This window comes from Neoarius graeffei, chromosome 20 (assembly GCF_027579695.1).
Source record: "Neoarius graeffei isolate fNeoGra1 chromosome 20, fNeoGra1.pri, whole genome shotgun sequence".
Taxonomy (NCBI): domain Eukaryota; kingdom Metazoa; phylum Chordata; class Actinopteri; order Siluriformes; family Ariidae; genus Neoarius; species Neoarius graeffei.
Genome location: NC_083588.1, coordinates 19001621 through 19014647, shown reverse-complemented (window position 1 = coordinate 19014647; position 13027 = coordinate 19001621). Strand labels below are relative to the sequence as shown.

General features: G+C 43.1%; 1 protein-coding gene across 2 annotated transcripts in view; it reads left to right on the top strand.

Annotated features, from left to right (window-relative positions):
• Positions 1 to 13027, top strand: part of hid1a (HID1 domain containing a) — a 67067-nt gene that overhangs the window by 15110 nt on the left and 38930 nt on the right. For both annotated transcript variants that reach the window (XM_060901386.1, XM_060901385.1), the window contains exons 5-6: positions 10365 to 10471; positions 10751 to 10867. In XM_060901386.1, coding sequence (XP_060757369.1) covers positions 10365 to 10471; positions 10751 to 10867 — 224 coding nt within the window. The remainder of the gene's footprint in view (positions 1 to 10364; positions 10472 to 10750; positions 10868 to 13027) is intronic.

Sequence of the window (13027 nt, the reverse complement as noted above, 5' to 3'; positions counted from 1 at the left end):
CCATAAGGTTACTCCTGTGTCACCAGGATTCCAATGTAGGCTCACTGATAAGGTGTGCAACTCACCTACTCATCTGGCTGAAGCCATGGCTAAGAGAAAGGCTGTCTTCATAGACAAATACTTCAATTCCAACCTCTCTGGAGGTTCAAATGGGGGTTGGCACAGTCTCTTTAATGCAAAGGGCAAGTCCCAAGAGGGTACTGGGTTTCTCCGAGGTGGTGTTAGCCTTTGTGCACCCTTAAGAAAGTGTGTCATAAGAGTATGGGACCCAACAGTCATCCCATCTACCTTGTTATGCCTAGCTGAGATAGCAGCTATGTAAACCTTGATGGTGGAGGTTGCAAGGCCTTCGTCAAGGTGGGGCTGGAGAAAATTGAGAATTACTGGTATAGAACAGCATGTCAGTTCCTGATCTTGTGCATGGCACCATTCAGAAAACAGCTCCCATCTGTTAGTGTAGCGCACATTGGTGGAAGGTGCCTGGGAGCTGTTGATGGTCTGCACAACTGTTGGATTACAGGATCCTAACAATGGCTCTGACCCTTCAAAGGCCAGACCCAGAGTAGCAGCCGAGCTGGATTTGGATGCCAGATTTGACCCTCTAGCTGTGAGAGGAGGTCCCGTTGTACAGGGAGGCACCAGGGCTCCCTGTGAACAACTGTCTAATGGCTTGATGGTACCCTTCTCCAGGAGAGTCAAGACCTCCTGGCGTAGGGCCAGAGCCTTGTTCGAGTCCTTGACAGTGGTCATTTTCACCCCACAGAACCTCGGCAGTCAACGTCTGAATTGAATGCTGTAACCCTGTGACAGGGTTGACACAACCCAGGGGTCTGATGTAAGTGCTTCCCAGCACCTGAGCTGCTGCTTGGTGAAGCACCTGACCATGGGAGAGATACGGTCATTGTCTGCCCCTTCGCCCCTTCCTAGAGGAGCAATGGCCAGAAGACTGGCCATGCTGTACCAAGCGAGGGATCTGGGTGTGGGTTGACTGGTGAAACCTGGCTGAGCGCTGTGCCCTCGGCTGCATTATCGGCTGTGGTATTGTCTGAGCCATATGTATTGTGACCAGAGGGCCTCTGTCTGGAGGGCGGTCATGGCGCAGACTGGCAAACTGCTGTCTAACCTATGTAATCTGTAGGTTACACTCCAGAGCCTGCTGTGCAGCAGGTCCAAACAGCTGTCCTGGAACAACAGAAAGAGAGTGGAGAGCTTTCCTGCAGGGTTCCAGAAGCAGAAACTGGGCTAGCCATACCTGATGCAGAGCAAGGGTTAGTGAAGATATTAGCCTTCCCAGCTTTCTGGTCATATAGGCAAATGTCTGTAAAGAGGCATCACTCAGGCTCTGGGCAGAAGGGTCAACCTCAGAGGTCTGCAATGTCTGGGACAGGGCAAGTATAAGGTGTGACAAAGAATTCCCAATGCGTCCAATATAAGCTGCTGTGTTGTAGCTCTCTAACAATCAGATTGTCTGTCAAATGGCATTGCGACCAGGGACAGCGTGCATCGGGCCTAAATGCTTCATTAGGTGACAGCACCATGACGGCAACAGCTGGCTCTATATTGGGCATGCGGTCTAGGCCGTGATCAGCTGTATCCTGCATGCTAGCCAGCACTCTGCTGTCGCTGGGGAGATGAGAGAAATATCTGGGGTCAGCCCAGCATCTCTGCAGCTCCTCAATATATGGGGCTGAAGGCAGGACACAGAAAGGTGAAGACTGAGAGGTCTTCTTCAAAAAGGCACTTTAAGGAGTCCCCTGGGCTGGTGCTGTATCCAACCCCAGATGTGCTAGAGCCATCTTTACAGCAGGTCTGACTGATGTCTGGCTAGTCTTAGAGCCCGACTGTGCCTTGTCTGCTGGGAGTTGGGATGAGAGAAGTGGGAGTTCTCCTCTACCCCCTCCTCAACACCCCTACCACTGAGAACTAGGCTCTATGAAGCCCTAGTGGAGAGGGCATCTTCCTGGATCTCAAAGGCTGGTGACGGTATCAGAGGCAGTGCCTCAGAAGGAGACTGTTGTGTGGCTGTAGCAGGTATGCTAGCAGGCTGTGCACTCGGTTGTTGCAGATTAAGTAGGAGGGTCTTAATCTGTACAAACTCAGAGGCCAAAGTATCAACCTTTTGGGCCAGGGGATCTATTTTCCTGTGTTTGCCCCTAGTGGGGGCCTCCTGTGACTCAGACCTGCAGTGCTTGTGTGCACTAGGAGACACAGCGCTGTTCCTCTGTGCAGAGGGCAATTGAGAGCTTATTTTGCTCTCTAGGTGGGCTAGAATCATGCAGCTACAATTCATGCACGCCAGCTCAGTGAGTCCCTGCCTTAAGTGTTCAACCCCAAGGCAAGAGCGACCTTGATCATGGCCATCATCTGGCTCAGGAAAGGCTTGGCAATCAATGCGTGTCATAAATATTAGGGGTGTGCATTGGCACAGCCCTCACGATTCAATTCGATTACGATTCGGAGGGTAATGATTCGATTCAGTCCGATTCTACGATGCATTGTGATGCGTTAAAATTTTACTGAAAGCAAGGCAAATTTTTCAGTAGTCATGAGGCAGTACAAGCAGTCAGATACTGAACAACATTTTATTGGCTGTTGTGTGTGTCACTCCTGTTTTAAACAAAATAAAATTGAATGTTATAGAGTTTCAAATATGAAAAAGAAAACAAATTACAGCTTTTTAGTGCTTTGAATGAGACCAGATCTTTCTTTTTTACACACAGGTCTTGTCTACTTTCCCATCAACCTCGTAGAATCCAAAATGTGCCCAGATGTCAGCTTTCCAAGCTTTGGATGCGTTAATAATAACCTGTCTCTCGCAGTCCTCTTCCTCCGCCTCAGCCATCTTGCTAAGCTAGTGCTCTCTCGACTGGTGTGCAGCTACAGACTGCGCATGTCTGTGATGTTGCTCCGGAAATGCCCACGGAAGTTTTTTTTTTTTAATACGCTGAATCGATCTGGTATGTTGCCGAATCGATACTAAATTTGTCCATGCCCCGCATTGCGATGCATTGCCGAATCGATTATTGTTGACACCACTAATAAATATTATCAACTACTGCTTCCACTAGACCTAGGTTGACGCAGTAGCCTAATTACTAGCCTATTTGGCAGGTTTCTCCTCAGTAGCTATGTAACTGTGTGGCAAGTGTACTTTGTGCACTTAGGGGTGAACAACCACCTTGCACTTAGTTAATAATAAATGAACACAGACTAATTACATAATTAGGCTTCCGTACAAACAACATGTCAATTCTACAATATGAATGAAAATTGTGGGGAATAACCCTTAACTTAAATGTAGTTTCTTAATTCGTCCAGGCAAGTAACTAGTCTTCAATAACAATTTAACATAAAAGTGGATAGTTACCCTCCAACTTTCAAACAAAGGCCTGTTATGCTGACACAGTTTGCATTTCATCACTGAGAGCTACGGGGGGAGATCCCAGCCCGATACTCAAAGCAATGGCATTCGAGATCAGCATTAAGGTGAGCAACACCACCTGATCATGAACTTAATTATTCCTCTTAGACTGCCGAATCAGAGTGGGTCCACTCATATATGGCTTAAATGAAAAAGATTTACTTATTTGTTGTTGTATAACACTATCTGTGGCTTGCTTGAAAGCCTATGGAACACACTTAACTGTAAATAAAAGGCTAATTGCAGTCTTGGAGGATGAAAGTTTGCAGCTCCAACTTGTCTCGAGGTACAAGATTACCAGCGATGCCTATACACTCCTGAAAAAAAAAAAACCTGCTTACCAATGCAAGAAGATGGCAAGAGGTGAACATGCCTTTAGTGCTTGGGGAGGGGATATACATCACCCAGGTCACAGGTGACTTTGTTGATACAAACATTCGACCTGCACATACACGTAATGGACATCCAGTAGGGGTGGGCGATATGGGCAAAAAATAATATCTCGATATTTTTTAGGATTTTAACGATAACGATATTTTGACGATATTTAAAAAAAAAAACACTTGCTTAAAGATTACAATAATTACAGTGACTAAAAGAATCATTGCAGTGACACAAGTATTTAAGGAAAAGCCATATTTATTTTCTTAAACAACTTTAAATTAATAAAAATGAATAATTCAATTGACAGTTCGTAACGGCAGCAAACATTCTAATCAACCGTCTCTGACGGCAGTACGGGTCTGCAAATATCCCGCCTGTTCCGCTGCCAACAACCAATCATATGTCGATCTGAACCAACAGCTTTCCAACCATCTTGCAGCTTCGTGCTCCGCTGTCCCTCTCCTGCCATTATAGAAGTACTGCGCCTGCGCAGTGTCAAAATAATCTACGAGAAAAGTGGATTTTAAAGCTTTTCCTGAGTCATGAGAACCAACCTAACACTCAAGTATAATCAACTTTTCATGGCGATTTCAATCATATGCTCTTCGCGACCGTTAGTTTTCACAGAGTCCAGTATTGATATCTTCCCATTCATTTTCAGAGGGTCTGGTCTCACTAATCCGAAAAAGATGCCTGAAAGTGGCTGGCGAGTGACAGCACTTGGCCTGATAGGAGTCTGTCACAGCTTCTTTGTTTTTTTTTTTCCCCTCAAAAAAAAAAACGTAAACTACAAGTCAAAGTTTTTCAGTATAACAATAATAAAGAAAAATGTGCTCAATTTAAAATGTATTGAAACTATTCGAAATCGGCTGATCGGTTCATTTATTATTATCCGTGAGTACAGAAACACTAGTAATAATTTCTGGATCATTGCTATAAACGTGGACTAATATTTCTTGGGAACCAATGGGTTAATGTAATGGAATGAACCAACCGACCAATCGCATTTTTTCTTCAGATGGTATCTGGGTAAATGAGCAGCTGTCTCAGCCAATCACATTTTATTGCTGGACGGGATCATATCACGACATCTTCCGGTAGATACCCGAAATCAGCTTTGTGCGTTGTGAGGCCAGCGGAGCAAAAAAAAAAAAAAAACTTTTAATATGCTGAGCAATGTTTGATACATTTTGGAAAGTTGTTTTGGTTGCTTTATAGGTTTCTTAGAATATTTAACTCGTCACGTCTGTGCTGCTCTCTTGGGTTGCTAGAAACAGTTGTGTTGCCCTGGCTTGGCGTATAAAATGTGTGCCCCCCCCCAAAGCAATTCAAGGCCCGTCCGTCAGTCCGTGTCTGGCGCCGGGTCTGCTCCGCTCTGTATTGATTTTTGGCGGCTTAATTAAAAAAACTCGATAATGCAAAATTACACATCGTCAAAACAACATTCACGATGACATCGCAGACGATACATATCGCCCACCCCTAACATCCAGGCGCTTAAAGCACCACCTCTGGTGGTCAGTAGAAATGAAATGGAACAATTATTCCACTCAGTCTTGTCGTACATGGTTTATAGCCAACTCAGCGCTATGCACCTTGTTGGCTAGCTCATGTACGACTCGATTTTGTGGAATAACTGTTTATGTAATTGGCATAAAGAAGGCACCTCAATATTCCAGTTTTCCAGCTGAAAAAATAAAGCTGGTATGAAGCCACACCAGTGTGTGGTGGTGCTTTTTTATTTTTTAACTTTCATTTATTTATTTATTAGCTTGTTTATTTATTTGTAAATATTGTGAGCTGGTGTTCCACAACCAGAAGTGTGGTGTATCACAACAGAGCACCGGCATCTAGTGTGACATATCTACGTGCTGGAAAATATGAATACCCCAATCATACTGATGCTGTTTTAAAAAGAACAGCAGGTGAATTGAGTGTTGAGGTGCTTTTGTTAGCTGTCACATTTATACCAGTCTGTAAACACAAGCAAAGTTGCTGAGCATCATATGCAACGTGAATAATTCGTGTGTAAAGGAAGTAACAGCCTCTCTCATATATAAATTATTATTTTTATTTTTTTTAAATCACATGATTGTGTCCTTTAGTTGAGCTGGCTTTCGGGGGGGTCTGTGATAGAAAACTGAGCTCACAAACAGAGAGAGAACGAGAATGGTAAGGAGGCAGAGGGGAGTAGATAAACTTCGTGTATGCAGCATATTTCTGTGATCAGAAATATGTTGGAGGAGAAAGTGAAGAGAAGTAGGAAGTGATTTGAGGCAGAAAAGCACACGGACCTTAGACACTGTAGACGGACATGTTTGAATTCGTGCTGGTCTTGGAAAGAAGGATGTCCAAAAAAAAAAAAGTCACACCCCTGTCCTACCGTTCTGACTGTTCCTTTTACAAAGACATCGATTCCGGCTCTGTTACTACCAGCTAAGAGGTGGAACAACACAGACCCCTTGTTCCGCATTTGGACATTTTATACAGAATGCAAGGGGTACGATTCCTGCCTTGAACAGGCTTTGTAAAAGGGGCGTTTGTTTCTGCTATCTGTCTGCTCATTCATTTTCTCTGCCTTTCCCACCCCCAATCACAGCCAGGAGGTGTTTGTGCATATGACTTTTTTTAATCCCTCTCCCACATCATGTTAATCAACAAACAAGCCAACAGACCAAGAGTTCTGTTTAAAACTATGAATTCTATTCTAAACCCAGTTGCTGTTTCCACCACCTCCTCCCCAGAAATCGGTGAAGATTTTCTAAACTTCTTTATTAATAAGATCAATACAATCAGAGCTAACATTGTACAGTGGTGCTTGAAAGTTTGTGAACCCTTTAGAATCTTCTATATTTCTGCATAAATATGAGCTAAAACATCATCAGATTTTCACACAAGTCCTAAAAGTAGACAAAGAGAACCCAGTTAAACAAATGAGACAAAAATATTATACTTGGTCATTTATTTATTGAGGAAAATGATCCAATATTACATATCTGTGAGTGGCAAAAGTATGTGAACCTCTAGGATTAGCAGTTAATTTGAGGGTGAAATTAGAGTCAGGTGTTTTCAGTCAATGGGATGACAATCAGGTGTGAGTGGGCACCCTGTTTTATTTAAAGAACAGGGATCTATCAAAGTCTGATCTTCACAACACATGTTTGTGGAAGTGTATCATGGCATGAACAAAGGAGATTTCTGAGGACCTCAGGAAAAGCGTTGTTGATGCTCATCAGGCTGGAAAAGGTTAAAAAACCATCTCTAAAGAGTTTGGACTCCACCAATCCACAGTCAGACAGATTGTGTACAAACGGAGGAAATTCAAGACCATTGTTACCCTCCCCAGGAGTGGTCAACCAACAAAGATCACTCTAAGAGCAAGGCATGTAATAGTCGGCGAGGTCACAAAGGACCCCAGGGTAACTTTGAAGCAACTGAAGGCCTCTCTCACTTTGGCTAACATTAATGTTCATGAGTCCACCATCAGGAGAACACTGCACAACAATGGTGTGCATGGCAGGGTTGCAAGGAGAAAGCCACTGCTCTCCAAAAAGAACATTGCTGCTCGTCTGTAGTTTGCTAAAGATCATGTGGACAAGCCAGAAGGCTATTGGAAAAATGTTTTGTGGATGGATGAGATCAAAATAGAACTTTTTGGTTTAAATGAGAAGCGTTATGTTTGGAGAAAGGAAAACACTGCATTCCAGCATAAGAACCTTATCCCATCTGTGAAACATGGTGGTGGTAGTATCATGGTTTGGGCCTGTTTTGCTGCATCTGGGCCAGGACGGCTTGCCGTCACTGATGGAACAATGAATTCTGAATTATACCAGCGAATTCTAAAGGAAAATGTCAGGACATCTGTCCATGAACTGAATCTCAAGAGAAGGTGGGTCATGCAGCAAGACAACGACCCTAAGCACACAAGTATTTCTACCAAAGAATGGTTAAAGAAGAATAAAGTTAATGTTTTGGAATGGCCAAGTCAAAGTCCTGACCTTAATCCAATCGAAATGTTGTGAAGGACCTGAAGTGAGCAGTTCATGTGAGGAAACCCACCAACATCCCAGAGTTGAAGCTGTTCTGTACGGAGGAACAGGCTAAAATTCCTCCAAGCTGGTGTGCAGGACTGATCAACAGTTACCGGAAATGTTTAGTTGCAGTTATTGCTGCACAAGGGGGTCACACCAGATACTGAAGCAAAGGTTCACATACTTTTGCCACTCACAGATATGTAATATTGGATCATTTTCCTCAATAAATAAATGACCAAGTATAATATTTTTGTCTCATTTGTTTAACTGGGTTCTCTTTATCTACTTTTAGGACTTGTGTGAAAATCTGATGATGTTTTAGGCCATATTTATGCAGAAATATATAAAATTCTAAAGGGTTCACAAATTTTCAAGCACCACTGTACCTCCTAACTCTGCCCTTTCTGAGTCTCACACCTCAGCATGCCTTCTCCATCAGTTCTCACCTGTGTCTCCTTCCCAGCTGTCCGAGGTGGTCTCTCACCTGAAGCCTTCCTGTTGTTCCTCTGATGCTATTCCATCTCGTCTTTTCAAATACATTTTTTCCCTCATTTGCCCTATTATTCTTGCCATAGTGAATAGCTCCTTACTTACCGGCGTTGTCCCCTCTGGCTTTAAGCGCTGTTGTCCAACCTCTGTTAAAAAAGCCCAACCTGGATCCCTCCGATCTAAAAAGTTACAGGCTAATCTCCAAACTACCTTTTATCTCCAAGGTATTAGAAAAAGTGGTGTTTCAACAACTCTCATCCTACTTGAACAGTTTTAACATTTTAGACAAATTTCAGTCAGGTTTTAGAGCCTTGCATAGTACAGAATCTGCACTGTTAAAAGTCCACAATGACATTCTTCTCTGTGTTGACTCTGGTTCCTGTGCAATTCTCCTACTTCTAGATCTCAGTGCAGCTTTCGATACAATCGATCATAACATCTTGCTGAAGCATTTGAAAGATGAGGTTGGTTTGCGAGACCAAGCTCTAGACTGGTTCACCTCTTATCTCAAAGATAGAACTTTCTCTGTTGAGCTGGGTAACCACTCGTCTTCCACTGCCCCCATTACCTGTGGTGTCCCTCAAGGTTCTATTTTAGGCCCGTTATTATTCTCTTTGTACATGCTACCTCTAGGCTCCATACTCAAGGAGTACAACATTCAGTATCACTGCTATGCAGATGACACACAGCTGTATCTTCCTGTTACTCCTAGCAGCTCCTGTGCCTTGGATAAGCTATTTAGCTGCCTAGACAAAATAAAGTTCTGGATGTCTAGCAATTTCCTCTAGCTTAATGACAGCAAGACCGAAGTAATCTTGTTTGGCTCCCCAAGTGCAGTCTCAAACCTGACTAATGCTCTTGGTCCCCTATCTGCTAATTTACACAGTGTGGTCAGAAACCTTGGTGTCATGTTGGATAGCTCTTTGAATTTTAATAAACAAATCAATAATGTGGTCAAAGGCAGTTTTTATCAGCTGTGTTCAATAGCCAAACTTAAGCCCCTCCTATCTCATTATAATCTGGAAACTCTTATTCATGCTTTTATCTCCTCCCGACTTGACTATTGTAATTCACTTTACGCTGGTATTAGTCAGGCCAACATTTCCAGACTACAACTAGTTCAAAATGCAGCTGCTAGATTCTTAACAGGCACAAAGAAGAAAGACCACATCACTCCAGTTTTAGCCCGACTGCATTGGCTTCCTGTAAAGTACAGAATTGATTTTTAAAATTTTAATGTTTTGTTTTTAAAGCACTTAATGGTCTAGCTCCATCTTACATTACTGAGCTCTTAGATCCACATTCCGCTTTTACGTGTCTTGGGTTATCCTCACAGAATCTATTTGCTGTCCCTCGCACCCGCCTCAAGACCAGAGGGGACCGAACTTTTTCTGTAGCTGCTCCCAGACTCTGGAACTTTCTCCCCCCTCATATCAAGTCATGTCCCACCATTTCTAGTTTTAAATCTTCTCTCAAGACCCATTTCTTCTCCCTTGCTTTTAACTCAGTTTGAGGCCCCTTTTATTTTCTTTTACGGTATTATTGTTTTTTTTTTAATTCGTGATTTTTCCTTTTTTACAACTTTGCACTGCTTTTATTATTATTTGTTCTTGTACTATTGTTATTATATATTCTCTTATGTATTTATTCCAGCTGTAATTCTGTGGTGCCTCAGCTCTGAGCTATAAGCCTAGCTAGGCTATGTTTTTAAGTTTATTACTAGCTATGCCTGTAAAGCACTTTGGGTCAACTCCTGTTGTTTTTTTTTAAATGTGCTATATAAATAAATTGACTTGACTTGACACAGTAATTATTTTCCCACAGCAAGAAACATTTAGAAACAAGGCATGTTAATTTCTCCTAATTAACACCTGGGCACAATGGCAAAATATCATTGATATGTTGGAAACACTGAACTTACAGTGACCACCTCTTCTACTGGTGACTTGAAAACATGGGGAAAATATGATGACTACGCTGTTTCTCTGTGAGAATCAACTGGAAGTCAGTTGTAATCATATGGCTACACTTTTCAGGATTCACTGGAGGACATGCAGTCGCTGGACAGCTGCGAGTACATCTGGGAGGCAGGGGTGGGCTTTGCACAGTCGCCACCACTCAACTACCTCCATGATCTTAACAGGTGAGCATGCGATCAAATGTACTTCTATTTCCAAAGGAGAGTGTTTTTCTCATGTTTCCTGGGTAACCTTTTAATCAGTAACCACCACACAAGGCCCATTCAAAGAGATTATCTCAAATCACGTCATCTGAGGTTATTAGGTTGCAACCAGACCAGGCTGTTTGCTTTCTTCTCCTACTTGTGCAGGATGTTTTTAAGGCAGAATGATGTCTATGGCATGTTTATAGCAAGGAACTCTGAGTGAACTGTGAGCATTAAAGTGTGTGTGTGGGTGTGCAGGACTGAGCTGTTGAGGCTGTTGCTGACCTGTTTCTCTGAGGCCATGTACTTACCACCATCTTCAGATGGCAACATCATCAATCCCTGGGTCACTTTCTTTTGCTCCACTGAGAACAGGTGAGTTGTTCAGCCTACAATAAGGTAAATAAGTGCAAATGGGGAGGAAAATGAAGTCATCTTCTAAGGACATTCGTTTTAAATGACCATTTAGGATTGCATTTATGGGAACATCTTGCAGCAGACTGCCATGTAACAAGAGTTAGCAAGTTGACTAATGGATGCCTCACAAATCATATCAAACAAATTTATTTGGGAACAGTCACAAGGTTATAAGAGAGATGTTTGTTTCTTGGTAACTTTTCAAAAAAAACCCTAAGCACAAAAAAACCTTGTATTTGTATAGAAAAACATTTCTGTGACGTTTGGTCAGCCATCTTTTTTTTTTTTTTTTAGTTTTTCTGATGTTTGGGGGTGCTGCCGCACAGATTTATTGGTCATATCATGGCAATTGTAGTCCTCAGCCATCATAGCAAAACTAAGTGTCCAGAGCCATCTTTTAAGTGTTTCTTTCAACTGTCCATATGAGGCCATCCTCCAGAAGAAGAAGAAGAGAAGAAACCTTTAGTCACATGCACACTTCAAGCACAGTGAGATTCATCCTCTGCATTTAATCCATCTGAAACAGTGAACACGCGCGCACACACACACACAGCAGTGGGCAGCCACACTACAGTGCCCAGGGAGCAGTCAGGGGTTCGGTACCTTGCTCAAGAGCACTTTAGCCCAAGGCCGCCCCACGCCATCACATCCACAGGAGTGATGTGATGAGACTCAAGCCAGATGTTGGGCATCAGGATGACTCAGACAGGTCTGAAGAGCAGAAGAGGTCAGCATCACTGGTGTCTCAGGATCGACATGCAACTCGGGGGGGGACACAGGTTGTTGGGTATGCCCAGTGTCACCTAATGGTTAGGAACAGTATATATTTTGCGCCGAATGCAAGCAGGGACTCCAGCAAGACTAACTATGACAGCATAACTAAAAGAGAGAGCCAGAAGGTAACACAGACATGAGGGAGCCCTGGGACATAAAACAGCCAGCTACTCCACCATCAACAAACTTGAGTGAATGTGTGAGAGTGGGGGGACAGCATCCATACATCCCAGTTTACCAAAACACTCTATGCCTGAGGAGCCTCTAGATCTACTCCTTTACCTAATAAAAACTATTAACAAAAGGTTTGACTGAAAAGATATGCTTTCACCCGAGACTTAAACATTGAGACTGTCTGAGTCCTGAACACTTGGAACTTGGAAGGCTATATCATAACTGTGGGACCTTTGTAAGAAAAGGCTCTGTCCCCTGATGTAGCCTTTACTATATGAGGTACCAACAGATAGCCTTTTGATCTAAGTAAAACCCAGTAATAAATTTGGGACACTGTGTAAAACATAAATAAAAACAGAATATGATGTTTTGCTATTTGTACGGGCGGCACGGTGGTGTAGTGGTTAGCACGGTTGCCTCACAGCAAGAAGGTTCCGGGTTCGAACACAGTGGCCAGCGAGGGCCTTTCTGTGTGGGGCTTGCATGTTCTCCCCGTGTCTGCGTGGGTTTCCTCCGGGTGCTCCGGTTTCCCCCACAATCCAAAGACATGCAGTTAGGTTGACGTGGGGTGGCCTTGGGCTGAGGTGCCCTTGAGCAAGGTACCTAACCCCTTACTGCTCCCCGGGCGCTCTGGTGTGGCTGCCCACTGCTCTGAGTGTGTGTGCGTGTGTTGACTGCTTCAGATGGGTTAAATGCAGAGGATGAATTTCACTGTGCTTGAAGTGTGCATGTGACGAATAAAGGTTTTCTTCAAATCTTTGAAACTCTGTATTTAATTGAAAATAGTACAAAGACAGCATATGCTGAAACTGAGAAATGTTATTGTTTTTAAAAAAAAAAAAAAAAAGTATGCTTATTTTGAATTTGATGTCAGCAACAGGTTTCAAAACAGTTGGGATGGGGGAATGTTTAGCACTCTGTTGCATCACCTCTACTTTTAACAACACACTGTAAACGTTTGGGAACTGAGGAGACAAATTGCTGTAGTTTTGAAAGAGAAATGTTGTCCCATTCTTGCCTGATATAAAATTTAATTTGCTCAACAGTTTGGGGTCTCCTTTGTTATTTTGCGCTTCATAATGCGCCAAATGTTTTAAATGGGAGACAGGTCTGGACTGCAGGCAGGCCAGTTTAGCACCCGAACTCTCTTACTATGGAGCCATGCAGTTT